Genomic DNA, 23,966 nt, shown 5'->3' on the forward strand with positions numbered 1-23,966 from the left:
GAAGGTACTGTGTAACATCGGAAAATTCACAACATTTTTTTGCAATTTTTTATTTATATATTCAAAAATATACAGTTTTTTGGAAAAAGGCTGTGTTAAATTATGCAGAAGGTACTGTGTGACATCGGAAGTTCACTGAGGCTTTTTGCAGATGATGCTGTGGTGTATCGAGAGGTTGTAACAATGGAAAATTGTACTGAAATGCAGGAGGATCTGCAGCGAATTGACGCATGGTGCAGGGAATGGCAACTGAATCTCAATGTAGACAAGTGTAATGTGCTGCGAATACACAGAAAGATAGATCCTTTATCATTTAGCTACAAAATAGCAGGTCAGCAACTGGAAGCAGTTAATACCATAAATTATCTGGGAGTACGCATTAGGAGTGATTTAAAATGGAATGATCATATAATGTTGATCGTCGGTAAAGCAGATGCCAGACTGAGATTCATTGGAAGAATCCTAAGGAAATGCAATCCGAAAACAAAGGAAGTAGGTTACAGTACGCTTGTTCGCCCACTGCTTGAATACTGCTCAGCATTGTGGGATCCGTACCAGATAGGGTTGATACAAGACATAGAGAAGATCCAACGGAGAGCAGGGCGCTTCGTTACAGGATCATTTAGTAATCGCGAAAGCGTTACGGAGATGATAGATAAACTCCAGTGGAAGACTCTGCAGGAGAGACGCTCAGTAGCTCGGTACGGGCTTTTGTCAAAGTTTCGAGAACATACCTTCACCGAAGAGTCAAGCAGTATATTGCTCCCTCCTACGTATATCTCGCGAAGAGACCATGAGGATAAAATCAGAGAGATTAGAGCCCACACAGAGGCATACCGACAATCCTTCTTTCCACGAACAATACGAGACTGGAATAGAAGGGAGAACCGATAGAGGTACTGAAGGTACCCTCCGCCACACACCGTCAGGTGGCTTGCGGAGTATGGATGTAGATGTAGGTGTAGATGTACTGAAAGTTTGAAACAAATATGTTTGGAAGATCCTTAGAAAACATGTAATTAGTATGAGAAAATAAAAGTTTTGGGAATCGAGCGACAAAGATTGGATTAACTTTTTACTGCATTCCAGGTCCATAGGATGGCTTATCTTCATCCTCTGCAAACTCCTCCTCCAGCTTCCTCTTGTTCCTCCTCCTGTTTACTCTTGCTTGTATTTCTAGACTCTTTACAGCCCTGTCTGCAGCCCGAAGGCGTTCCTTGTCTAAAGCAAGCATCGCTCGTACCATGTTAGAACCTATCTTCATTCCCATATTTCTAAATACCTTGCACCTTACAATGTTGCCATCATTGAAAGTCGCAACAGCATCATACACACCAAAGTGAAGTGTTTCTATTGCAACAAATACAGTCTTGGGGATTCGCGACCATATAACACTATTTACACTTTCATTGGGGTTTTGAGTTTTTCCGTGAATACACTTTTTCAGCAGTTCAGGTGCTGCTAAGTCTCTGAAAATAGGTTAGCCACAACACATACTTTATCTCACATTACTAAAATGTACCTGATGAACACGGACGTTAATAATAACACCATTTGACAGCAGTTTAACAGCGCCACAGTGGGTCACGCCCACGTAGAACACATTTCCAAAAAAACTTAAAAATAGTTGTAGTCTTCGGAATTGAATAAATTATATATCTATTTAAAGGTAATAGTCTGCAGATTCAGAAAACGCAAAAAAGTAAAAATTGAACTTTTCATGATTTTGAGCCTTTCCGGAGCCCCTTAAGTTAGATTAAGTAGTATGTAAGCGGCAGCCGAAAGGCCGGCAGAAAGCGGAGCCGGTCGGCGAACCCGTGGGCAGCCCAGGGCAGAAGCCGCCAAGGACGGGGGCCGACCGCTCCGTATATAAGAGACCACTGGACACCGCCGGGGCATCACTCGAGTTCCGAGGTTCCTCTGCTCTCTGACCGCAGCTCGTCTCCAACCACCTCCGCCGACACCATGAAGGCTTTCGTAAGTACCACGTGTCCAAGTGGCACAGACCGCTCCTAACCGTAACCCGCACAATCTAGGCCTACCGCTGCTTGCTTAGAACCGTTGAAAACTGTAATATTCTTAACTTGCACGGACCCTGCACTAATTTGGGATTTTTGCGTGTGAGACGGTATCTTGCCGTAACGCGGGAACTGTTTATTTCTTGACTTCCCATCGTACGTTTCAGCTCTACGTTTGTCTGATCGTCCTTGCCAGTCCTGCAGAGCACCAAAAGTTTGCTCTTTTCTAGTACTCGTGGTATGTTCTTCATTTCCGCAGTAGGTGCCTGGTTCATGAGAAGTTTTAGTTCACCAAGTCTCACGGTAAATCCAACTACATTGGGCCTCTTGGGCATGAAGTGACATCTTTTCCCAAGCTGTCGATGTCAGTCTACGTTACCGTAACTTGTACCTTTCTTTAATGACTTTTCTATCACCAGACCCCTCCTATCTATAAGATTCACAATCACGTTTGGTCTAGTGCTTATAGGTCTAGCTCTGCTTTCTTCGGACTGTTGAAACTATCAATGCGTAGACCAATTCTTTTCGTATCGAACGGTAACGCATTTAATCTCAAGAACACTTTATTACATCATAGCAATCATAGTGGAGATTTCTTGGCAAAACAGAGACAGCGTAATTAATGTCGAAATCCATAGTAGAATCTGTCTTGAGTCTTCTCAATAGAATTTCCACTTTCCCAATGTTCATTTCGAATTGACAGCTTCATCTTCCGGCCTTTAGTCGTAAGGACATTAGCTGCATTGTCAACACGCCAGAAAGGCATATCTGTGAGAGTTACAGTGGGTTCTTAATTGTAATTTGTGGTATTTTTGTGGAACACACCTAGAATTACAGATGAATATGTGGAGATTTTTGTTAAAGTTTATAGTATGCCATAGACTGTCGCTGATATCTGCCCTATAGAAACGCTGGTCCTTTGCACCACTAAATGTTTCTTCCACTCCAGTACTCGTGGTAAGTTCTCCTTTTCCGCAACTCGTTCAGTGTGAAATTGTAGATGATGTACCCTCCAGACATATGCAGGTACATCGAGCTCCACGAGAGCGCTTCTAGGGCATGAAACAGTAGTTGATTTCAATGATTGACTGGCGGTTGTGTGCTCAGACGATACCGTATTCCTTCGTATATTTACACGAGTTATGTTACACTTATTAACAAAGAGGATCACTTCGTAATCTAGATCTGACTGCTCTGCATTTCACACTTAATTCTTTTGGCAGAGCGTCTATCAAACCCCTGTCAGATTATGTTTCTAGCTTTCCAGTCTCGAACAGCCTCGAAGAGGAACAGTTAAAGTTTCCTCTGCGACTTCTGATTTCTCTTATTTTATTACGCTGCTTATTTATTCCTTTGTTTGTGGGAGTCAACAAAACATTTTCGCCTTTGGAGGAGAAAGTTGATGCTTGAAGTATAGCGAATAGATCTTGTCGCAACGAGAAATGCCTTTGTTTTAGTTATCACCATCCCAGCTTCGGTGCCATACTCTTCCCTTTTCGTGATAATACTAAGTTGTTTGCCCTTCTTTGAACTTTTTCGATGTCCTACGTCAGTCCTACCTGGTAAGGGTCGCACACTGCGCATCAGTACTCCAGAGGACGATGGGCAAGCTTAATTGCTTACACCTGCGATGAAAATCATAACGTATTTAATTCGTGGAGAGCCATGAGTACTTTGAGACTTTTTCACGGTGGAAAATACGTAATTTCATGGATATCTTGTTTGTGGAACGCTTTTCGCAAGTTACCCATAACTCAGTCAGTGACATTCCTATATGCAAGTAAAGGTTTGTTCTACTTCAGTACCAGAGTCACGTTGCTGCAAAGGCGGGCTCTCCCTTTTTTTTTCTTTTTTTTGCATTACGCTCACAGCGCTCGTAGGCAGACTGGGCTGTTAGTACGGCCTGAGAGAATTCAAACTATTGTCTTCTTACAAGCTGCCTAGTTAACTCACCGTTCATAAACATTACTTATCCAAGGGCTAACAGAAAATAACGTTAATTTTAATGCTCGTATTATGGGCTTTGAAGGAAAATTATGATACTTGTCGGACTTACTCTTAATGACATCCCACTAGATTTACTGTTCTAAAAACACGTTTTTACGCGAAGTTTCATCGACAGTAAATTTCATTACTGGGTGGCTAACTTTCACCACACTAAAATTTCCATTTTACGATAAATCTCAGCTCTAGTCTGCGCAAATTTTTCGTTTCTGTTACGTTCATTCGGAGCCAGTGGAGGAAACAAGAGGACTCTCTCTCTCTTTTATTATATCACTGAAAGTACATAAATAAAATCAAAATTATTTAGATAAAAGAAATCCTCCTCAGTTCGAAAACCATTGGATAAATAGGACAGTTTAAATTAGCAGTTGTCTGTGATCACAATGCAGTGAATCGAATAGTATAGTTAACGATCATAACTTTTAGGATTTAAATTATAGTTCACCTCCAAAAACATTCTCAGGCTTACTAACTTTCTAAAATATTTTCAACGTCTGTAACTTATTTTCTGTTTGTTCAAAATCATTCGAAACCAATACCGCACAAAATATATTTTATTAAGGGAACCGGTTCCAACAAACTTAGCTGCCATCTTCAGGTTTTAAACTTTTTTTTGTAGTAAAACATTTTCTATTTGTTAGATATCTGTTAGAATATATCATGCAAAAGTTCGCAAGGATTTTAAGAAGTAAGATGTACTTACATTTTTTAATCAGGATACTGTTTCCTGGTAAATTATTCTGTCAAGAGAAGACTTCAGTCAGATCCATGGTGTGGCAGTAAAACTGTTACATAAAAAAGCAGCATTTTTAGTATCATGAGGAAGACGCCGAAACGTACCTGACACGATGAAACTAGTGAAAGTGTGGCTTCCTCGTCTATGCTAGGACGCCTCTCTGTCTTATCTCAGAATACAGGTGCACATGAGTACACAGACTCTAATTCTGCCATGCTTTTCCCAGATGTTGATTAGCTATCACAGAGTGTATTTTATGAGGAAGCCGATTTCAGATGGAAGAATTCTCATTTGATTTTGTCGACTATTTATGTCATATATTCGTGAAATTACCTCTTAATAAAAAAACTACAGAGCTGTAATGAGTTTGAAACTCATAGATTATAGGCAGGACGCACTGGTATATGGACTTCATCCCATTGTTTTGATTTTTAAACTCTGTTGCCGAGGGAAAGAATTTCTTTTTGAGAATTTTATGTTGTCTGTTGTTGAATGAGTGACACTACGCCCGAGGATGGTTAGAATCCCAGCTTTTTCTTGAAGTTCACAAGCTGCCATTAAGTTATTTAGGTAAGAACACAGTCATCTCACTAGTGCTATTATTCCTTGATTCTACTTGGTACACAAGTTCGTATACGCAATGCTTATGGCTTTTTCGTGCGAATTTCATATTACTCGAACAAAGAACACAGAACCCATAGCAATTCCGCAGGGACAGTGATTGTTCGTTTTAATATTATTTTCAAATGTAGGCAGTTTGTCTGTTTTACTGTGTTATACGGTCAAACTGAATTTTAGCTTTCCTGAGGCAACTGTTGGGTGATCTTTGTACCAGCAAGTTAAGGGAGACTTTGAGAGTTCACCATTCGTCTACTTTGGGTGACCTGTTTGAATAAATCTAAAATGACTCCGTTGCATGCATTAGTTGTATGAATATCGATATTCGTGTCTTCCTTTTTTTAAACTTCTACTGATTTACGGGTACCAGTTAAAGTTACTGGAAATATGTGGTGGCAAATCTAATTACGAAGAGTAAAAAGATTATGCCGTAACTTTATTTCATGATCTGTTTCCTGTGTAAAAGCGAAAGCCAGAGATGTAAACGCGAACACAGCCACGCAACAACGTCTTTTTCTCATTATATATTTTCAGTAATGAGAGGAAATACATCACCGATTATCTCAAGTTGTCAAAATTCAACACTATACTCCATGTGTAACATATATGTAGGAAATGGGGGATGCCCTTGTGAATAAATAATAAGACATGCTCATTTTCATGTATGGAACAACATCTTTCGTTAGTCATTCATTTTTCAGCTACATCCAAAGGCTCTCCTGTGAAGAGGAGAAAGATCCATCACTTCTATTCTCCCTCGTGGTACTTTCTTTTGTAAGTAGAACGTAGTATGGAACAAGCGCACCGACAAAACACTGCAGAATACAGGCTACAGCTCCATAGAGTTCTGACAGTAATACTATATTGCGTATACTGTGTGAATCTTCATGTTCTCCGTATGTATTACTTTAGCCATAACATAGAGGGAATTCAGCCAAGCCAAACATAGTCAGTTTTATTTTGACTGAATTTTCGTAATTTCGTGGATTTATTTACTGTACCTGAAAAGGTAAAGCCACGATTCGGGGAAGGATACTTGTAATTCGCAGGATGTTTTGACTTATCACATACACTCAAAGTAGCGTACAGACTGCCAAAAGTAAAATAATTGAGTCTCTCCTGTGGCTAAGTCACTCTTCATTAAACGTGTTCACTCAGAGTGCGGTACAAGATCTTCTGTGGAAGATGTGGTGAGCAGTCAGCTTTCAGTCTTTTCCTGTCACATATTCCGCTTGTTCGATAGAGAGGGTAATAATCTTGAATGGCAGATACGAGGACTCGAGTACTGACCTAACACAGTTTTAATTTGTAACATAGTAACTCCCTCATTGTTTCCATGACATTCTTATATTTTCTACTCATTGTGATTGGTCTGAGGTATTAGAAAAAACTGGTACACTGATGAATCTTGAATTGAACAATTTAGGTCTTTCTACATGCCCACATCCATAAAATTTACGTATTTGAAGCACCTGTAGTTATTGTATCACCCACCATTATCATTGTCGGTGATTCTAGACATTGCAACAATTTCCCCTAGATATAATTTCCAGAGATAATCATCCTTAATATAGCAGTAAGGTGTAAATACTATTTAGAAAATATTTTTTAAGTAAGTTTAAATAATTGTGGACTGAGTACAGTGCCCTGAGGAACATACAAACTTTTTCACGTATCTGATAAATCTTTGTCAGCTTGGACAGCACAGTCTAGTCTAGCTCCCAGATATAGCTACATTTGAGTGCAGGTACTATTGGTTTAAGGAAAATGTATGAGACCCAAATGTGTGGACCCCATTACTTGTTTGATGTGGTAAGCTGTTCTGCTGAGTTGGCATGACATGGTGTGTCTCCTGCAGGTGTGCGCCGTCCTGATGACTCTGCTGGTGGCCGTGGCCTTCGCCGCTGAGGAGAAGGACCTGAAGGGCTCCGAGGCAGTGTACGTGGCGTCGCCCTACGCGGCCACCTACGGCTACTACGGCTACCCCTATGCCGCCGCCGCCTACCGTGCCGCCCCCGTCGTTAGCGCCTACTCCGGCTACCCCTACGCCGCCTACCCCTACTACTACCGCTGAGGTCTCCGCGAGACTCCACAGCTGACCACTCAACACATGACGGATCAACGCCACACCCAAACACACTTGCCTTATAGCACACTTTTTTAAAAATACAACTGTTTCACAAGACATTATCAGTGTGTACGTTTATTATTTCTCTCCCCATCAATAATCCATTCCACATGATTCCCTTACAGTCTTCCTCAAACTAAAGCAACATCTTGAGATTTATGGACAGTTCCTCAGCTGTGTAAAAATGTTGGAAAGTCTGAATGGTATTAAAAGATACAGAGCAAACGAGGGTATAAATCTCTTGAACAAGTCACATTCAGAGCAAAAACTATTTTTCGAAACACAACTGAGTCAAAAAGTTCATTTTGTCAACATTAAGATAATACGAGATCTCACAGGTTATGAAGTTGGCCTTATAACCAAAGGTGATCAAATACATCACACTTGGACACTAGACTTCCCATGCTGAATATGGAATAAGTAAAAACGTCACTGAAGATAAATAAACAATGGAACCCGGGAATGAAAGCATTTTCTCCCCATGTGATTGTATGAATGGACGTGAAATAGCTATACATTAGAAGAGACTTATATTGAATTTTGTGTAACTTTTGATATATGACATATGCTAATTCCAAGGTGTCAGACGACTGAAATACTCGGGACCTCTCAGTTTTCATCTTAAACTGGGACGCCTGTTCCTTTACAGCTCTAAAACCAGATTCATACACTTATGCTCCACATTTGGTGAATACGAAAAGAGGAATTGCTGAACTTGTCCATTACTTCCATAAACCTATAAATTATGCCTGCTTTGGGTAGTATCCACTCAATCAAATTATTTTATAAAATAAATCAAGTTGTCTTATATTCTCAAGTTTCGCTCAGTCCAAAAAATGTCCCACAGACAAACAATTTGTGCACCTCTCTAGAGGCAAAGCTGCGAAAATGACATCAAATTGTTGATACTTTCATTTTTTTACCGCTGTTTTACACACACTCTCCTCATTTGGACACATCTGGCTCTTGTTGCCAATTTTTCCATGTCACTTACTACGCACTGAGTTCTCTGAATACAAAATAGCCTGCAGAACATTCACCGACGCCCATAAATCTACGCTGATCAACGATTAAATAAAAGATAGTCACTCTTTCATAGGATAGGTATCCCACCACTTCAGTTATTAGAGTGTCGCCAGCTGGAGTGGCCGTACGGTTCTAGGCGCTACAGTCTGGAACCGCGAGATCGCTATGGTCACAGGTTCGAATCCTGCCTTGGGCATGGATGTGTGTGATGTCCTTAGGTTAGTAAAGTTTAAGTGGTTATAAGTTCTAGGGGACTGATGACCTCAGAAGTTGAGTCCCGTAGTGCTCAGAGCCATTTTTTTAGTTATTAGAGTAATTTGGCATAGTAAGTGAAATGATTCATTAGTAGCTGCAGATACGATTATTACTCTTCTCATAAAAGACGAATGATAGTTTTTTCTGATCCACAACATAAACAGCACTGAAGTAACCCCTGAGGAAGAAAGGCTGCAAATGTTACCAATGTACTGGCGGTAATGGATTTGACAGAAGAGAAGAGAAGAGCGAGGAGGAGGAGAAAGAGAAACATGGCAGGACACGGGTAATGAAGAACGGAGAATATAAGATCATCACTAATTGAGAAACGCATGTATTTGACTCCTTTTAGTACTAATGTTAAGCTTTCTTAGTCATTATACAGATTGTATTTGGTTCTGGCACTATAATCATGTTTTGCACCATTTTGTGTAAAAAGAGAAATGTTGGAAATGACAAAGGACATCAGTGAGTATATGTACTGAGAAGTAGCAGTTACAATACCAACTTTCTTAAAGATGTCTCTGCATGATGATCTGGGACTGACACCAAGTATAATTCTAATGACTCGTTTCTGAATTTCGACAATGTTCTCTTTGTGAGAGGAGTTTCCCCAAAAGATGATTCCATAACTCAATAGTGAATGAAAGTAGGCCGAATAAACTAACTGTCATGCGTACAGCAAATATAGCTGAATTAAGGCGTTTCATTAAGCTTAAGAGTGTTAGTTTTTTAATTTAGGTTGGGATCAATTTGTAGCCCAAAAAATTTGACACTGTCCGCAGCTTTAATTCCATGTTTGAATACGGTATACTCAGAGGGTCAGATATTCTTTGTGAGGTACTAAACTGTATGTACTGGGTATTGTCAAAATTCAGTGACAATCTATTTGCTGTAAACCACCCATTGATACAAACATTTCATTAGCTGATTGCTCAATGAGATCACAGGTAATCTTTTTTATACTAATCATCTGCAAATAAGACAAAATTTGCATTTTGTGACATTGCATATGGAAAGTCATTAATATATAATAGAAACATCATGGGATCTAAAAAAGAGCCCTGGGGCACCCCTTGTCTGATGGCTTCATATTTTGAATAACTATTGCTATGTGGTAAGCCTGATACAGACACATGCTGTTTTCTATTAAAAAGATAGAATGAGGACAAAGAGCCTGCTACTCCTGTTATCCCATAATTAACTTCTGTATGAGGCTAATACGCTTAACACAATCGAAGGCTTTAGCCAGATCATAGAATATTCCAAGTGGTAATAGCTTTTGATTTATCATCTGTAAAAGTGAATATAGCTTGATCAGTTTACAGTCCTTTCCTAAATCCAAACTGATTGCGAATGAGTATATTTTTCCTGTACTAAGTGTATATAAAGTCTATTGCACATAACCCTTTGAAACACTTTTGAAAATACTGCCTATAATGAAAAGGGTAGGAAGTTTTTCACTGATGGTTTGTCTCCTTTTTTGTGTAATGGTTTGACAATAGCATATTTAAGCCTATCTGGAAGAGTACAACTGTGGAGGGATTCATTACATGAATAATTCAATAGTGATTATGCCACTTATGGACAAGTATTGTTCTGTTGGAAATTGGCACCACAATATTGTCACAGAAGAGGTAACACATTAAGACCAGAGTTTCCTCAGTCACTAAGAGCTGTAATTTAAGGTCAAACAGGCGGTTCCCCACACCATGAGGCCCCCTGTAACACCACTGTGCCTCTTCCCTGGTCACTGTAATGTCCAATGGTGCTCATCTAGGGTAGTGTAGAACCGTAGTTCGTTGCTAAAAACGTGATCCCATTGATCAGCAGACCACGCTTCGTGCTCACAGCAACCGTTTGCATTGTGTGTTGAGAGCAGTCTATGCATGGGTCTATAATTCCATAGTCCAGTTGCTGCTAGCCACCGACCAGTTGTGCGGGATTACACAGAATGTTCAGGGCGTCCGTTACTTGTCTTTGATGCCAGGTGAGTATTTCATGGGCCGGCGGTATCCTTGGTGTACAGTTCGGCGGTCTTCCTTGTGGAAGTCAGATATAGTCGACCAGATACATGACAACGATTATACCTAGCATCACTTTCCCATGCAGAACAAAACTGGGTTAGTGTCACATCCAAATGCTCCAAATCTCTGGGTATTGCACGATTCGAGCAGCCAACCAAATGGAGACCCACAATGAGGACATCCAAACTCTGTCGTATGCCGATAACTCAATCTGGCACGCGTACGACGCATCTCTTTGTTTTTCATAGTGATCTCTCAATATCTGACGTTGTTCACGCCTGTTATATGCCCTAGCAGGCCTTGTAACAAAACAAAACATAAACAACACTAATCACGAACAACATCAGCGCACTTTGGTGGTCTTTCAACTTACCACAGAGAATTTTAATTTTAGTTAGTTACATACTCGCCGATAGTGTGTACGTGTACGTAGTTACCACGTCCGATCATTTCTGGATGCAGCAGTTTTTTGTCAGCCAATGGATATGTTTCATTTTTTGGACAGAGTTTAATGACTGTGTTAATTTTTTCGGAAAAATTGCAAAATTGATAAGAGAAAGTGTACTTTTTTTCCTTAAATGTAACATGATACTAAACTGTGCCTGGAGATGAATGACCATCTTCCAGATACCGGTATTACGATGGAGAAGAAGTTTGAGAAATATTTATGAATTGGAACAGCTGGGCTACTAGCTAAGTTACATTTCATATTGCGACTGTGATCAGATGACAGCGATTTGAAATGTGGTATGTGCATGAGTATCGAGGAACCGATGAAATAGACATAAAATGGGGTAGTCGTGTAATTTGTCCACTGCAACCATTCTAAATGGTACTTGATACTGGAACGATATCTTGACTGCAAGTGTTCCGGTGTTTGCTCCACATTCTTAGAGAACACCTAACATATACCGTTTTCCTGCATTGGTCTGAAGAATTTGGCCCCAATATTTGTAAATGTATTTCCGATACTCCATACACACCTTACAAGCGACAAGTGACTCTTTTTCTCATCTTTCTCTTTTGTATTGAGTTTCTGAGTATGCATTTTATGTAGCAGTCACTGTAACATTAAACCATCATTAATTAGAGTAATATTTAGCTGCAGTTTGTAACAGATTTATTTTCAGTACAGAAAAAAAATCACACCAAAGAGAAGGAGACATATTCTTAAAGAACTAGAACTGCTACAATACTATTGTCATTTTGGACTTCGTACATCCTCGATATGACGATAAGAAGTCGCAGGGTCAGATTCCTCATGTGACAACTCTCGGCTTGGAGAGTCAGTATATCACTTTCGGCCTAGATTACCCGGTCCACTCACATGTATCAAATAGCAAAAACACATACACCTATTATATTGAGACAGAGGTTGTACACCATCTGATTAGAACTGTCCAGACACCTATCAGTGGACATTAATATGAGGTGTGTCCACCTTCTCCTTTATGGGGTCCGCAGCTCGTAGTTTCACGTTCGCGATCTCGCTTCGCAAGCACGGGGTGCCAGGTTCGATTCCCGGAAGGGTCAGGGGTTTTCACCTGCCTCGAGACGACTGGGTGATTGTGTTGACCTCATCATTTCGTCATCATTCATGAAAATGATGAGTTTGGACTGAGCAAAGGTTGGGAATTTGTACGGGCGCCGATAACCGCGCAGCTGAGCGCCCCACAAACCAAACATCATCATCTCCTTTATGGTGGGTTGACTCCGTTGGAGCGTGCAAATGTCTGGAGGAATTGCAGCTAATTCTTCCTAAAAGAAACCGAAATCAGGGTAAGTAACGATGTCTGATGCTGGGATTCTTCAGCGATGTCGAAATTCTAACTCATCTCACAGACGTTCCGTTTGGTTTAGCTCGGGACTCCGGGCAGGTCAGTTCATTTCGGGAACGTTATTGCACATAAACAGTTACCTCACAATTGCTGCAATAAGAGGTGTACGTAAAAACCACGAAAAACACCCTCATACCATATCATCACCTTCTCCATACTTCACTGTTGGCACTGCACAGGACGGCAGATAATGTTCTCCAGACGTTCGCCAAACCCAAACCCTTCCATCAGATTGTCAGAGGGCACGGCGTAACTCATCACTCCAAATCACTCGTTCTCCGTCATCCACCATCCAGTGGCGTCACTATTTCGACCATGTCAGGCGTCACTTAACATTTACTACAAAAATGATTGGTTTACGGGGAACTTCTCAACCATTGGATGCCATTCTTTCTTACTCTTCGCGAACAGTCACTTTGTCAGCTGGACTGCTGATATCACTTTGGAACTCTACGAGTGATTCTTCTGTTGATTTCATGCCCTTTCTTACAACCCATATCCGCATTGCTCGACGGTCTCTATCACTCAGTACATAAGGTGTGTCTGGTCTTGGTTTAGTCGTGGTTGTTCCTTCGGATTTTCACTTCACAATCACACCACCAACAGTCGACCTGGACAGATCCAGAAGGGTTGTAATGTCCCTGATGGTTTTGTTGCTGAGTTGACGGCCAGTGACTGGACCACATTCGATGTCACTGAGCTTTCCTTACCGACCCAGTCTACTGTTGCTGCTTCTCTGCCGACAACACAGCACGCCCCTCCTTGTTTTATGTTGGCGAGTCCGCTGCTTGCCATATCTAGTGGTCAATTATGTGTTACACAGGGGCTTCTGGATACTGAGTAGGCCATTTTTACGCTCTTCAGCAGCTATTAAAGAAGAGACCATTACTTGTTCAAACTTTACATTTAGACATTTCGAGCACGGCCAAGCATGACAATATCTGACAAAAACATCAGTCAGCATGAAAGTACAATTTATAGATGAAATATTAAGACTGAACATACTTGAATTCATTAGCAACCAAGTTTACACACCAGGGGAAAGAAAATAACTTACAGTATTGTCTGAAAGGGTATCCACTGTCATAACGGTACTCAGTTAACTAGCACCACATACTCTAGTTACAGAACTAGCTATAACATGGCACCAAGTGGCATGGTTTTTGTAGAGTTGGGATCTTGCATTAAATGTCGAGACACAATAATTAACAAATTCAGTACCATAAACAACTGTAGAAACATAAAATAGCAATAAACATTCTAGAGGAAAATTAAGAATCACGGTTAGAAGGGTGGAAATCAAACTACATCATTAACACTTGTGATGACCAAGAGATGATGTGAAGGGTAGGAAGGGAGGACAGAGGGGACTCTGTGGAATGGCATAAAGCAATCTTAGTTCATGCAACTGACAGCTAGCGACAAACGCCATTGGCACATCTGTAACTACAAGTCTACTAGGTATTGCGCCACTAGTAAACTATTGTTTCTTTCCCATACAAATAAAAGCACTCCGTCTTCAGGCCGCGTGTGACCTACTGGGACCATCAGACCACCGTGTCATCCTCAGTGGAGAATGCAGATAGGAGGGGCGTGGGGTCAGCACACCGTTCTCCCGTTCTTGACCGAAGCCGCTACTCTTCGGCCGAGTAGCTCCTGAATTGGCATCACGAGGCTGAGTGCACCCCGAAAAATGGCAACAGCGCATGGCGGCCTGGATGGTCACCCTTCCAAGTGCCGACCACGCCCCACAGCAACTTCGGTGATCTCACGGGAACCGGTGCAACCATTGTGACAAGGCCGTTGCCCTTCCCATACAAATAGTAATAAAATTTCTGAAATGCCCATACCACGACTAGTACTTCCAGCTTTGTAGTAGTATAAGACCTTTCACAGTCTGGTAAAATCCGACTTGCAAAGGATGCACAAAAACCTACAGCTGAGGGTTCAGTCATAAGTCCATACTCTGAAGACATATGAGGATGACATAAAATTTGAGAACATATTGGCAATGACTTAATTGCTTCAAACGATTTCTGACATTCTGGTGTCCACTGCCAAAGTACATCTTTCCTCAACAATCAAAGCAAAGTTCTGGGATTCATAGATTTATCTCAAAGCGATTCTTTTTTAGTTCCTGGTACTTCAAAATTATTAATCGCTCGTATCTTGCCACTATGAGATAGAATACCTTCCGATTTGATGAGTCGACCAAGACACTTGATTCATATTTGAGAAAATGTGACTTTTTATGATTATCTGTAATCCGATTTCGCTTAAATGTTGGTGAGATGACCAACAAACTTGATTCGTATTAGACAAAAATGTGACTTCTTATGATTAGCTGTAACCCCAGTTTGCTTAAATGTCTAGCACTTGTGGAAGTAGGGTAATTTGTTCCTCCAATGCCGTTGTTGCCAATAGAAGGTCATCCACAACTGAAGTTAGTTGACTCCTAAGTACTGGTCCCAACACTGTGTCTAATGCCTACATTAAACTCTTGAGGTAATGCTCAACCCATAGGGAAGAACCCTGAACTAACATGACTTTCAGTATAAATGTAGGCAGTATTTTTCCGTGGCTCTGGTTTTATTGGTCCTTGCCAATATGAAGGTCAGAGATCGATGTTTGTTGAGTATTTTACTCCATGTAACATTAGTATTAACGCACCCACATTCTCCAGTCGTGTCCAAATTGGTACAATAATCTTGTTAATCACCCAAGCATCGAATACAAGATGCATCTTTCCGCCTGGTCTAGGCACTACAGAAAGGAGATACAATATGGACTGGTGGGTGTCTCTATCAAATCCCATCTCAACATCCTCTAAATTTCGTCTTCAAGAGTGTACCATAGTGATCAGGGAACTACATAAAAGATGTGCTAAACGTTTGGTGAGGAAACACATCTAAAAGGTATGTATATGTCCTTTAATGATACCTGGCCATTCCTCAAAAACATCTGAATGTTGCAATACGATATCTGTCAATTGCTGCTATTATAAAGATCAAGGTGCTGGGCTTCCCATAACGTTTACTGAACTTCTGTGTAAAGTGGAAGCACACACATATTCCAGAGCAGTAAATTCTGCATGTAATGGCGTTTCTCATGAATAAGACATAGTTGATTCTGCCTGCAATATTTTCCACGACTCCTTTCTGGCTTAGTAAGCTCTAATCAGGTTATCGCTCTGTTGATCTGGCATGAGATATGACCCTCTGAAAAGTCGAACTTTATGTCCCATTTTCAAGAGCTAAGTCCTCACTGAGGATGTAGTCTACTATTAAACCTTCAATAAGTAAAACATTTATCAGTTATTAACGTCGGAACTGTCTAAGCTTCAGAGTTTCTTTCCCATAAGCACTGTAGCGTAGTCTTATGTGGTGGGACTCAGCTCAGGATTTGAATTCATGTTGTTTCTCGGCTCTATTTGAAATGGATCTGCATTTCCACAATATGATTCAGTGCTCGAGGTTTGTGGCTGTACTGAATCACGTACAACGTATTACTATCGCACTTGTTCTGCTTCTTCAAACACCTTCTCTACTTGGCAAGTCATCAGAGTTTTCCATTGTTCGAGATTCGAATCTCTCTGTCACTTAATCCTGTGTATCTCCTCCTGAACTTTTGAATCGCATGATGTATTAGAGCCAAGTAAGTTTCCAACCACCAACTTAATCTTGTCATTTACAGTTCGTTTAACTTCCACTTCACTTGTCTCAGACTAAGTATTTATCTCTGAGGAAAAGTATCGCTTCCATTCGTACGACTTTTCCGGTATCCTTTTCTAATGGCCAGAATTAATGTTGGTTACCTATACAACTTAGTCCGCAACAGGAGGTGTGGTGGTTTCAGGCCGAGTTTTCTGTCCTTGTTGTGGAAACTTTTCCTGTCACTTTTTTAGTTCTGTGATTTCAGTTACTAATTCTGTAACTCTTCTAGCAAAATTCGCCTGTTGCCGTGCAATACCAGGTACTTCGCTGTGTTAGACAATAAAATCCTGCTCAGAGGGTAAATTTGCTATGTCTTCCTTACTGGGTAGACTGACAAAGTCCTCCTTGGTGGGCATTTCGGACTGTCTAGCGGCCTGTAAACTTAACTGTCTTAAAGTTTCCATCTTTGGGTCAAACGCAGTTGGATCTGCCTTGACTGCTTCTTCTGAGGCCTGCACATTTGATTGTTGCTGTTCCATCTCAAACTGATATCTAGTTTTCACCAACACACATAGAAATTCTACATAACCTAACAGCCTCACTTTCGAGAAACAGTAAGTTCACTCTGATAGCTAAAGTCACACTAAATAAAATATTTACTCGCTGCACTGAGATACTGAGCATATGTAGAGGAAAGTTTAATAGCACTATTAAGAGACTTTTTTCCGCGCTGGACAGCCGCGCGGTCTGTGGCTACGGTCCGCGCGGCTCCCTCCGTCGGAGGTTCGAGTCCTCCCTCGGGCATGGGTGTGTGTGTTGTCCTTGGCGTAAGTTAGTTTAAGTTAGATTAAGTAGTGTGTAAGCTTAGCAACGGCAGCCGAAAGGCCGGCAGAAAGCGGAGCCGGTCGGCGAACCCGTGGGCAGCGCAGGGCAGAAGCCGCCAAGGACGGGGGCCGACCGCTCCGTATATAAGGGACCACTGGACACTGCCGGGGCATCACTCGAGTTCCGAGGTTCCTCTGCTCTCTGACCGCAGCTCGTCTCCAACCACCTCCGCCGACACCATGAAGGCTTTCGTAAGTACCACGTGTCCAAGTGGCACAGGCCGCTCCTAACCGTAACCCGCATAATCTAGGCCTACCGCTGCTTGCTTAGAACCGTTGAAAACTGTAATATTCTTAACTTGCACGGACCCTGCACTACTTTGGGATTTTTTCGTGTGAGACGGTATCTTACCGTAACGCGGGAACTGTTTATTTCTTGACTTCCCATCGTACGTTTCAGCTCTACGTTTGTCTGATTGTCCTTGCCAGTCCTGTAGAGCACCAAAAGTTTGCTCTTTTCTAGTACTCGTGGTATGTTCTCCATTTCCGCAGTAGGTGCCTGGTTCATGAGAAGTTTTACTTCACCAAGTCTCACGGTAAATCCAACTACATTGGGCATCTTGGGCATGAAGTGACATCTTTTCCCAAGCTGTCGATGTCAGTCTACGTTACCGTAACTTGTACCTTTATTTAATGATTTTTCTATCACCAGACCCCTCCTATCTATAAGATTCACAATCACGTTTGGTCTAGTGCTCCTAGGTCTAGCTCTACTTTCTTCGGACTGTTGAAACTATCAATGCGTAGACCAATTCTTTTCGTATCGAACGGTAACGCATTTAATCTCAAGAACACTTTATTACATCATACCAATCATAGTGGAGATTTATTGGCAAAACAGAGACAGCGTAATTAATGTAGAAATCCATAATAGAATCAGTCTTGAGTCTTCTCAATAGAATTTCCACTTTGCCAATGTTCATTTCGAATTGACAGCTTCATCTTCCGGCCTTTAGTCGTAAGGACATTAGCTGCATTGTCAACACGCCAGAAAGGCATATCTGTGAGAGTTACAGTGGGTTCTTAATTGTAATTTGTGGTATTTTTGTGGAACACACCTAGAATTACAGATGAATATGTGGAGATTTTTGTTAAAGTTTATAGTATTCCATAGACTGTCGCTGATTTCTGCCCTATAGAAACGCTGGTCCTTTGAACCACTAAATGTTTGTTCCACTCCAATACTCGTGGTAAGTTCTCCTTTTCCGCAACTCGTTCAGTGTGAAATTGTAGATGATGTACCCTCCAGACATATGCAGGTACATCGAGCGCCACGAGAGCGCTTCTAGGGCATGAAGCAGTAGTTGATTTCAATGTCTGACTGGCGGTTGTGTGCTCAGACGATACCGTATCCCTTCGTATATTTACACGTGTTATGTTACACTTATTAACGAAGAGGATCACTTCGTAATCTAGATCTGACTGCTCTGCAGTTCACACTTAATTCTTTCGGCAGAGCGTCTATCAAACCCCTGTCAGATTCTGTTTCTAGCCTTCCAGTCTCGAACAGCCTCGAAGAGGAACAGTTAAAATTTCCTCTGCGACTTCTGATTTCTCTTATTTTATTACGCTGCTTATTTCTTCCTTTGTTTGTGGGAGTCAACAAAACATTTTCGCCTTTGGAGGAGAAAGTTGGTGCTTGAAGTATAGCGAAAAGATCTTGTCGCAACGAGAAATGCCTTTGTTTTAGTTATCACCATCCCAGCTTCGGTGCCATACTCTTCCCTTTTCGTGATAATACTAAGTTGTTTGCCCTACTTTGAACTTTTTCGATGTCCTACGTCAATCCTACTCCAGAGGACGACGGGCAAGCTTAATTGCTTGCACCTGCGATGAAAATCATAACGTATTTAATTCGTGGAGAGCCATGAGTACTTTGAGACTTTGTCACGGTGGAAAATACATAATTTCAGGGATATCTTGTTTGTGGAACGCTTTTCGCAAGTTACCCATAACTCAGTCAGTGGCATTCCTATATGCAAGTAAGGGTTTGTTCCACTTCAGTACCAGAGGCACGTTGCTGCAAAGGAGGGCTCTCCCTTTCTTTTTTTTTTTTTTTTTTTTTTTTTTTTTTTTTAGCGCTCATAGGCAGACTGGGCTGTTAGTACGGCCTGAGAGAATTCAAACTATTGTCTTCTTACAAACTGCCTAGTTAACTCACCGTTCATAAACATTACTTGTCCAAGGGCTAACAGAAAATAACGTTCATTTTAATACTCGTATTACGGGCTTTGAAGGAAAATTATGATACTTTTCGGACTTACTCTTATTGACATCACACTAGATTTACTGTTCTAAAAACACATTTTTACGCGAAGTTTCATCGACAGTAAATTTCATTACTGGGTGACTAACTTTTACCAGACTAAAATTTCCATTTTACAATAAATCTCAGCTCTAGTCTGCGCAAATTTTTCGCTTCTGTTACGTTCATCCGGAGCCAGTGCAAGAAACAAGAGGACTCTCTCTCTTTTTTATTATGTCACTGAAAGTACAAAATCAAATGAAAATTTTTTAGATAAAAGAAATCCGCGAAAGGCAAAGGTCGCGAGTTCGATTCTCGGTCGGGCACACAGTTTTAATCTGCCAGGAAGTTTCATATCAGCGCACACTCCGCTACAGAGTGAAAATCTCATTCTGTAAATCCTTTTCAGTTCGAAAACTATAAATAGAAGAGTTTTAATTAGCAGTTGTCTGTGATCACAATGCAGTGAATCGAATAGTACGGTTAACGATCATAACTTTCAGGATTTACATTATAGTTCCACATTCAAAAACGTTCTCAGGCTTACTAACTTTCTGAAATATTTTAAACTTCTGTAACTGATTTTCTGTTTGTTCAAAATCATTCGAAACCAATACCGCACAAAATATATTTTATTCAAGGCAACCGGTTCCAACAGACTTAGCTGCCATCTTCAGGTTTTAAACATTTTTTTGTAGTAAAACATTTTCTGTTTGTTAGATATCTGTTAGACTTTATCATTTAAACGTTTGCAAGGATTTTAAGAAGTAAGAGGTACGTACATTATTTAATCAGGATACTGTTTCCTGGTAAATTATTCTGTCAAGAGAAGACTTCAGTCAGATCCATGGTGTGCCAGTAAAACTGTTACATAAAAAAGCAGCATTTTTAGTATCGTGAGGAAGACGCCGGACCGTAACTGACACGATGAAACTAGTGAAAGTGAGGCTTCCTCGTCTATGCTAGGACGCCTCTGTGACTTAGAATACAGGTGCACGTGAGTACACAGACTCTGCTTCTGCCATGCTTTTCCCAGATGTTGATTAGCTATCACAGAGTGTATTTTATTAGGAACCCGATTTCAGATGGAAGAATTCGCATTTGATTTTGTCGACTATTTATGTCATATATTCGTGAAATTACCTCTTAATAAAAAACTACGGAGCTGTAATGAGTTTGAAACTCATAGATTATAGTCAGGACGCACTGGTATATGGACTTCAGCCAATTGTTTTCATTTGTAAACTCTGTTGCCGAGGGAAAGAATTTCTTTTTGAAATTTTTATGTAGTCTGTTGTTGAATGAGTGACACTACGCCCGACTCTAAGAGTCCCAGCTTTTTCTTGAAGTTCACAAGCTGCCAGTAAGTTATTTAGGTAAGAACACAGTCATCTCACTAGTGCTATTATTCCTTAATTCTACTTGGTACACAAGTTCGTATAGGCAATGCTTATGGCTTTTTCGTGCGAATTTCATATCACTCGAACAAAGAACACAGAACCCATAGCAATTCCGCAGGGACAGTGATTGTTCGTTTTAATATTATTTTCAAATGTAGGCAGTTTGTCTATTTAACTGTTTTATACGCTCAAACTGAATTTTGGCTTTCCTGAGGCAACTGTTGTGTGAAGTTTGTACCAGTAAGTTAAGGGAGACTGTGAGAGTTCACCATTCGTCTACTTTGGGTGATCTTTCTGAAAAATCTAAAATGACTCCTTTTCATGCATTAGATGTATGAAGATCGATATTCGTGTTTTCCTTTTTTTAAACTTCTACTGATTTACGGGTACCAGTTAAAGTTACTGGAAATATGTGGTGGCAAATCTAATTACGAAGAGTAAAAAGATTATGCCGTAATCATGATCAGTTTCCTGTGTAAAAGCGAAAGCCAGAGATGTAAACGCGAACACAGCCACGCAGCAACGTCTTTTTCTCATTATATATTTTCAGTTATGAGCGGAAATACATCACCGATTATCTCTAGTTGTCAAAATTCAACCCTATGTCCCATGTGTGACATATACGTAGGTAATGTGGAACGCCCTTGTGAATACATAATAAGACATGCTTATTTTCATGTATGGAACAACATCTTTCGTTAGTCATTCATTTATCAGCTACCTCCAAAAGCTCTCCTGTAAAGAGGAGAAGGATCCATCACTTCTATTCACCCTCGTGGTACTTTCTTTTGTTAGCAGAACGTAGTATGGAACAAGCACGCCGACAAAACACTCTAGAATAAGAAAATATAGTAATTGCCCTCCCGGGCAGGCTACAGCCGTATAGAGTTCTGGCAGTAATACTATATTGCGTATACTGTGTGAATCTTCATGTTCTCACTACGTATTACATAGAGGGAATCCAGCCAACCAAAACATAGTCAGTTTTGTTTTGACTGAATTCTTGGAATTTCATGGATTTATTTACTACACCTGAAAAGGTAAAGCCAGGATTCAGATCAGGATACTTGTAATTCGCAGGATGTTTTGACTTATCACATACACTCAAAGTAGCGTACAGACTGCCAAAAGTAAAATAATTGAGTCTCTCCTGTGGCTAAGTCACTCTTCATTAAACGTGTTCACTCACAGTGCAGTACAAGATCTTCTGTGGAAGATGTGGTGAGCAGTCAGCTTTCAGTCTTTTCCTGTCACATATTCCACTTGTACGATAGAGAGGGTAATAATCTTGAAGGGCACATACGAGGGCTTGAGTACTGCTCTAACACAGTTTTAATTTGTAATATAGTAACTCCCTCATTGTTTCTATGACATTCTCACATTTTCTACTGATTGTGATTGGTCTGAGGTATTAGAAAAACTGGTACCCTGATGAATCTTGAATTGAACAATTTAGGTCTTTCTACATGCACACATCCATAAAATTACGTATTTGAAGCACCTGTAGTTATTGTATCACCCACCATTATCATTGTCGGTGATTCTAGACATTGCAACAATTTCCCCTAGATATAATTTCTGGAGAGAAGCGTCCTTAATATAGCAGTAAGGTGTAAATACTATTTAGAAATTATTTCTTAAGTAAATTTAAATAATTGTGGACTGAGTACAATCCCCTGAGGAACATACAAAGTTATTCATATATCTGATAAACCTTTGTCATCTTGGACAGCATAGTCTAGTCTAGCTCCCAGATATAGCTACATCTGAACGCAGTTACTACTGGTTTAAGGAAAATGTATGAGATCCAAATGTGTGGACGCCATTACTTTGTTGACATGATAAGCTGTTCTGCTGAGTTGACGTGACATGGTGTGTTTCCTGCAGGTGTGCGCCGTCCTGATGGCCCTGCTGGTGGCCGTGGCCTTCGCCGCTGAGGAGAAGGACCTGAAGGGCTCCGAGGCAGTGTACGTGGCGTCGCCCTACGCGGCCACCTACGGCTACTACGGCTACCCCTACGCCGCCGCCGCCTACCGTGCCGCCCCCGTCGTCAGCGCCTACTCCGGCTACCCCTACGCCGCCTACCCCTACTACTACCGCTGAGGTCTCCGCGAGACTCCGCAGCTGACCACTCAACACATGACGGATCAACGCCACACCCAAACACACTTTTTTAAAAATACAACTGTTTCACAAAACAATATCAGTGTGTACGTTTATTATTTCTCTCCCCATCAATAATCTATTCCACATGATTCCCTTACAGTCTTCCTCAAACTAAAGCAGCATCTTGACATTCATGGACAGTTCCTCAGCTATGTAAAAATGTTGGAAAGTCTGAGTGGTACTAAAAGATACAAAGCAAACGAGAGTATAAATCTCTTGAACAAGTCACATTCACTCCAAAAATTATTTTTCCAAACACAACTGAGTCAAAAAGTCTCTTTTGCCAACATTAAGAAAATGCGAGATCTCACTGGTAACGAAGTTGACCTTATAACCAAAGTAGATCAAAATCATCACACTTGCCACATTATACTTCCCATACTGAATATGAAATAAGTAAAAACGTCTCTGAAGATAAAGAATCAGTGTACCCGGGGAATGAAAGCATTTTCTCGCCATGTGACTCCATGAATGGACGTGAAATAGCTGTACATTAGACGAGACGTATATTGAATTTTGTGTAACTTTTAATATACGACCTGCGCCAGTTTCAAGATGCCAGGCCACTTAACTACTCCAGGGACCTCCGAGTTTTCATCTTTAACTGGGACACCCACTGTTATACAGCTCTAAAACCAGATACATACACTGGATGCAAATCTTATACTTCACATTTGCTGAATGCGAAAAGAGCAATTGGTGAGCTTGTCCATTACTTCCACAAAGCTATAAATTATGCATACTTTGGCTAGTATCTAATCAGTCAAATTAATTGATTAAATAAAGGAAGTTGTCTTATATTCTCACATTCGCTCAGTACAAAAAATGTCTCACACACAAACAATTTGTGCCCCTCTCCAGAGGCCAAACTGCGGAAATGATATCAAATTGTTAATACTTTCGTCTTTTGACGTTCTTTTAAACACACTCTTCTCATTTGGACACATCTATCACTTGTTGCCAATTTT

General features: G+C 40.7%; 2 protein-coding genes across 3 annotated transcripts in view; both read left to right on the forward strand.

Moving 5' to 3' along the window:
* Positions 1–7,563, forward strand: part of LOC126176899 (cuticle protein 4.9-like) — a 59,802-nt gene extending 52,239 nt beyond the window's left edge. Inside the window, exon 3 of the mRNA XM_049924102.1 lies at positions 7,452–7,563. The gene's annotated coding sequence lies outside the window, so the exon portion shown is untranslated. The remainder of the gene's footprint in view (positions 1–7,451) is intronic.
* LOC126176898 (cuticle protein 4.9-like) lies at positions 1,843–22,936 on the forward strand. 2 transcript variants are annotated; one of them, XM_049924100.1, is made up of 2 exons: positions 1,843–1,977; positions 22,720–22,936. In XM_049924100.1, exons 1-2 carry the CDS (start codon positions 1,966–1,968, stop codon positions 22,933–22,935), a joined length of 228 nt encoding a protein of 75 aa, XP_049780057.1. In that variant the 5' UTR covers positions 1,843–1,965; the 3' UTR covers position 22,936. The 2 variants fall into 2 exon arrangements, with proteins under 2 accessions (XP_049780057.1, XP_049780056.1); XM_049924099.1 differs by lacking the exon at positions 1,843–1,977 and adding an exon at positions 17,229–17,379.
* Positions 22,937–23,966: the final 1,030 nt, after the last annotated feature.

Source organism: Schistocerca cancellata, chromosome 3, assembly GCF_023864275.1.
Source record: "Schistocerca cancellata isolate TAMUIC-IGC-003103 chromosome 3, iqSchCanc2.1, whole genome shotgun sequence".
In the NCBI taxonomy this organism is placed as follows: domain Eukaryota; kingdom Metazoa; phylum Arthropoda; class Insecta; order Orthoptera; family Acrididae; genus Schistocerca; species Schistocerca cancellata.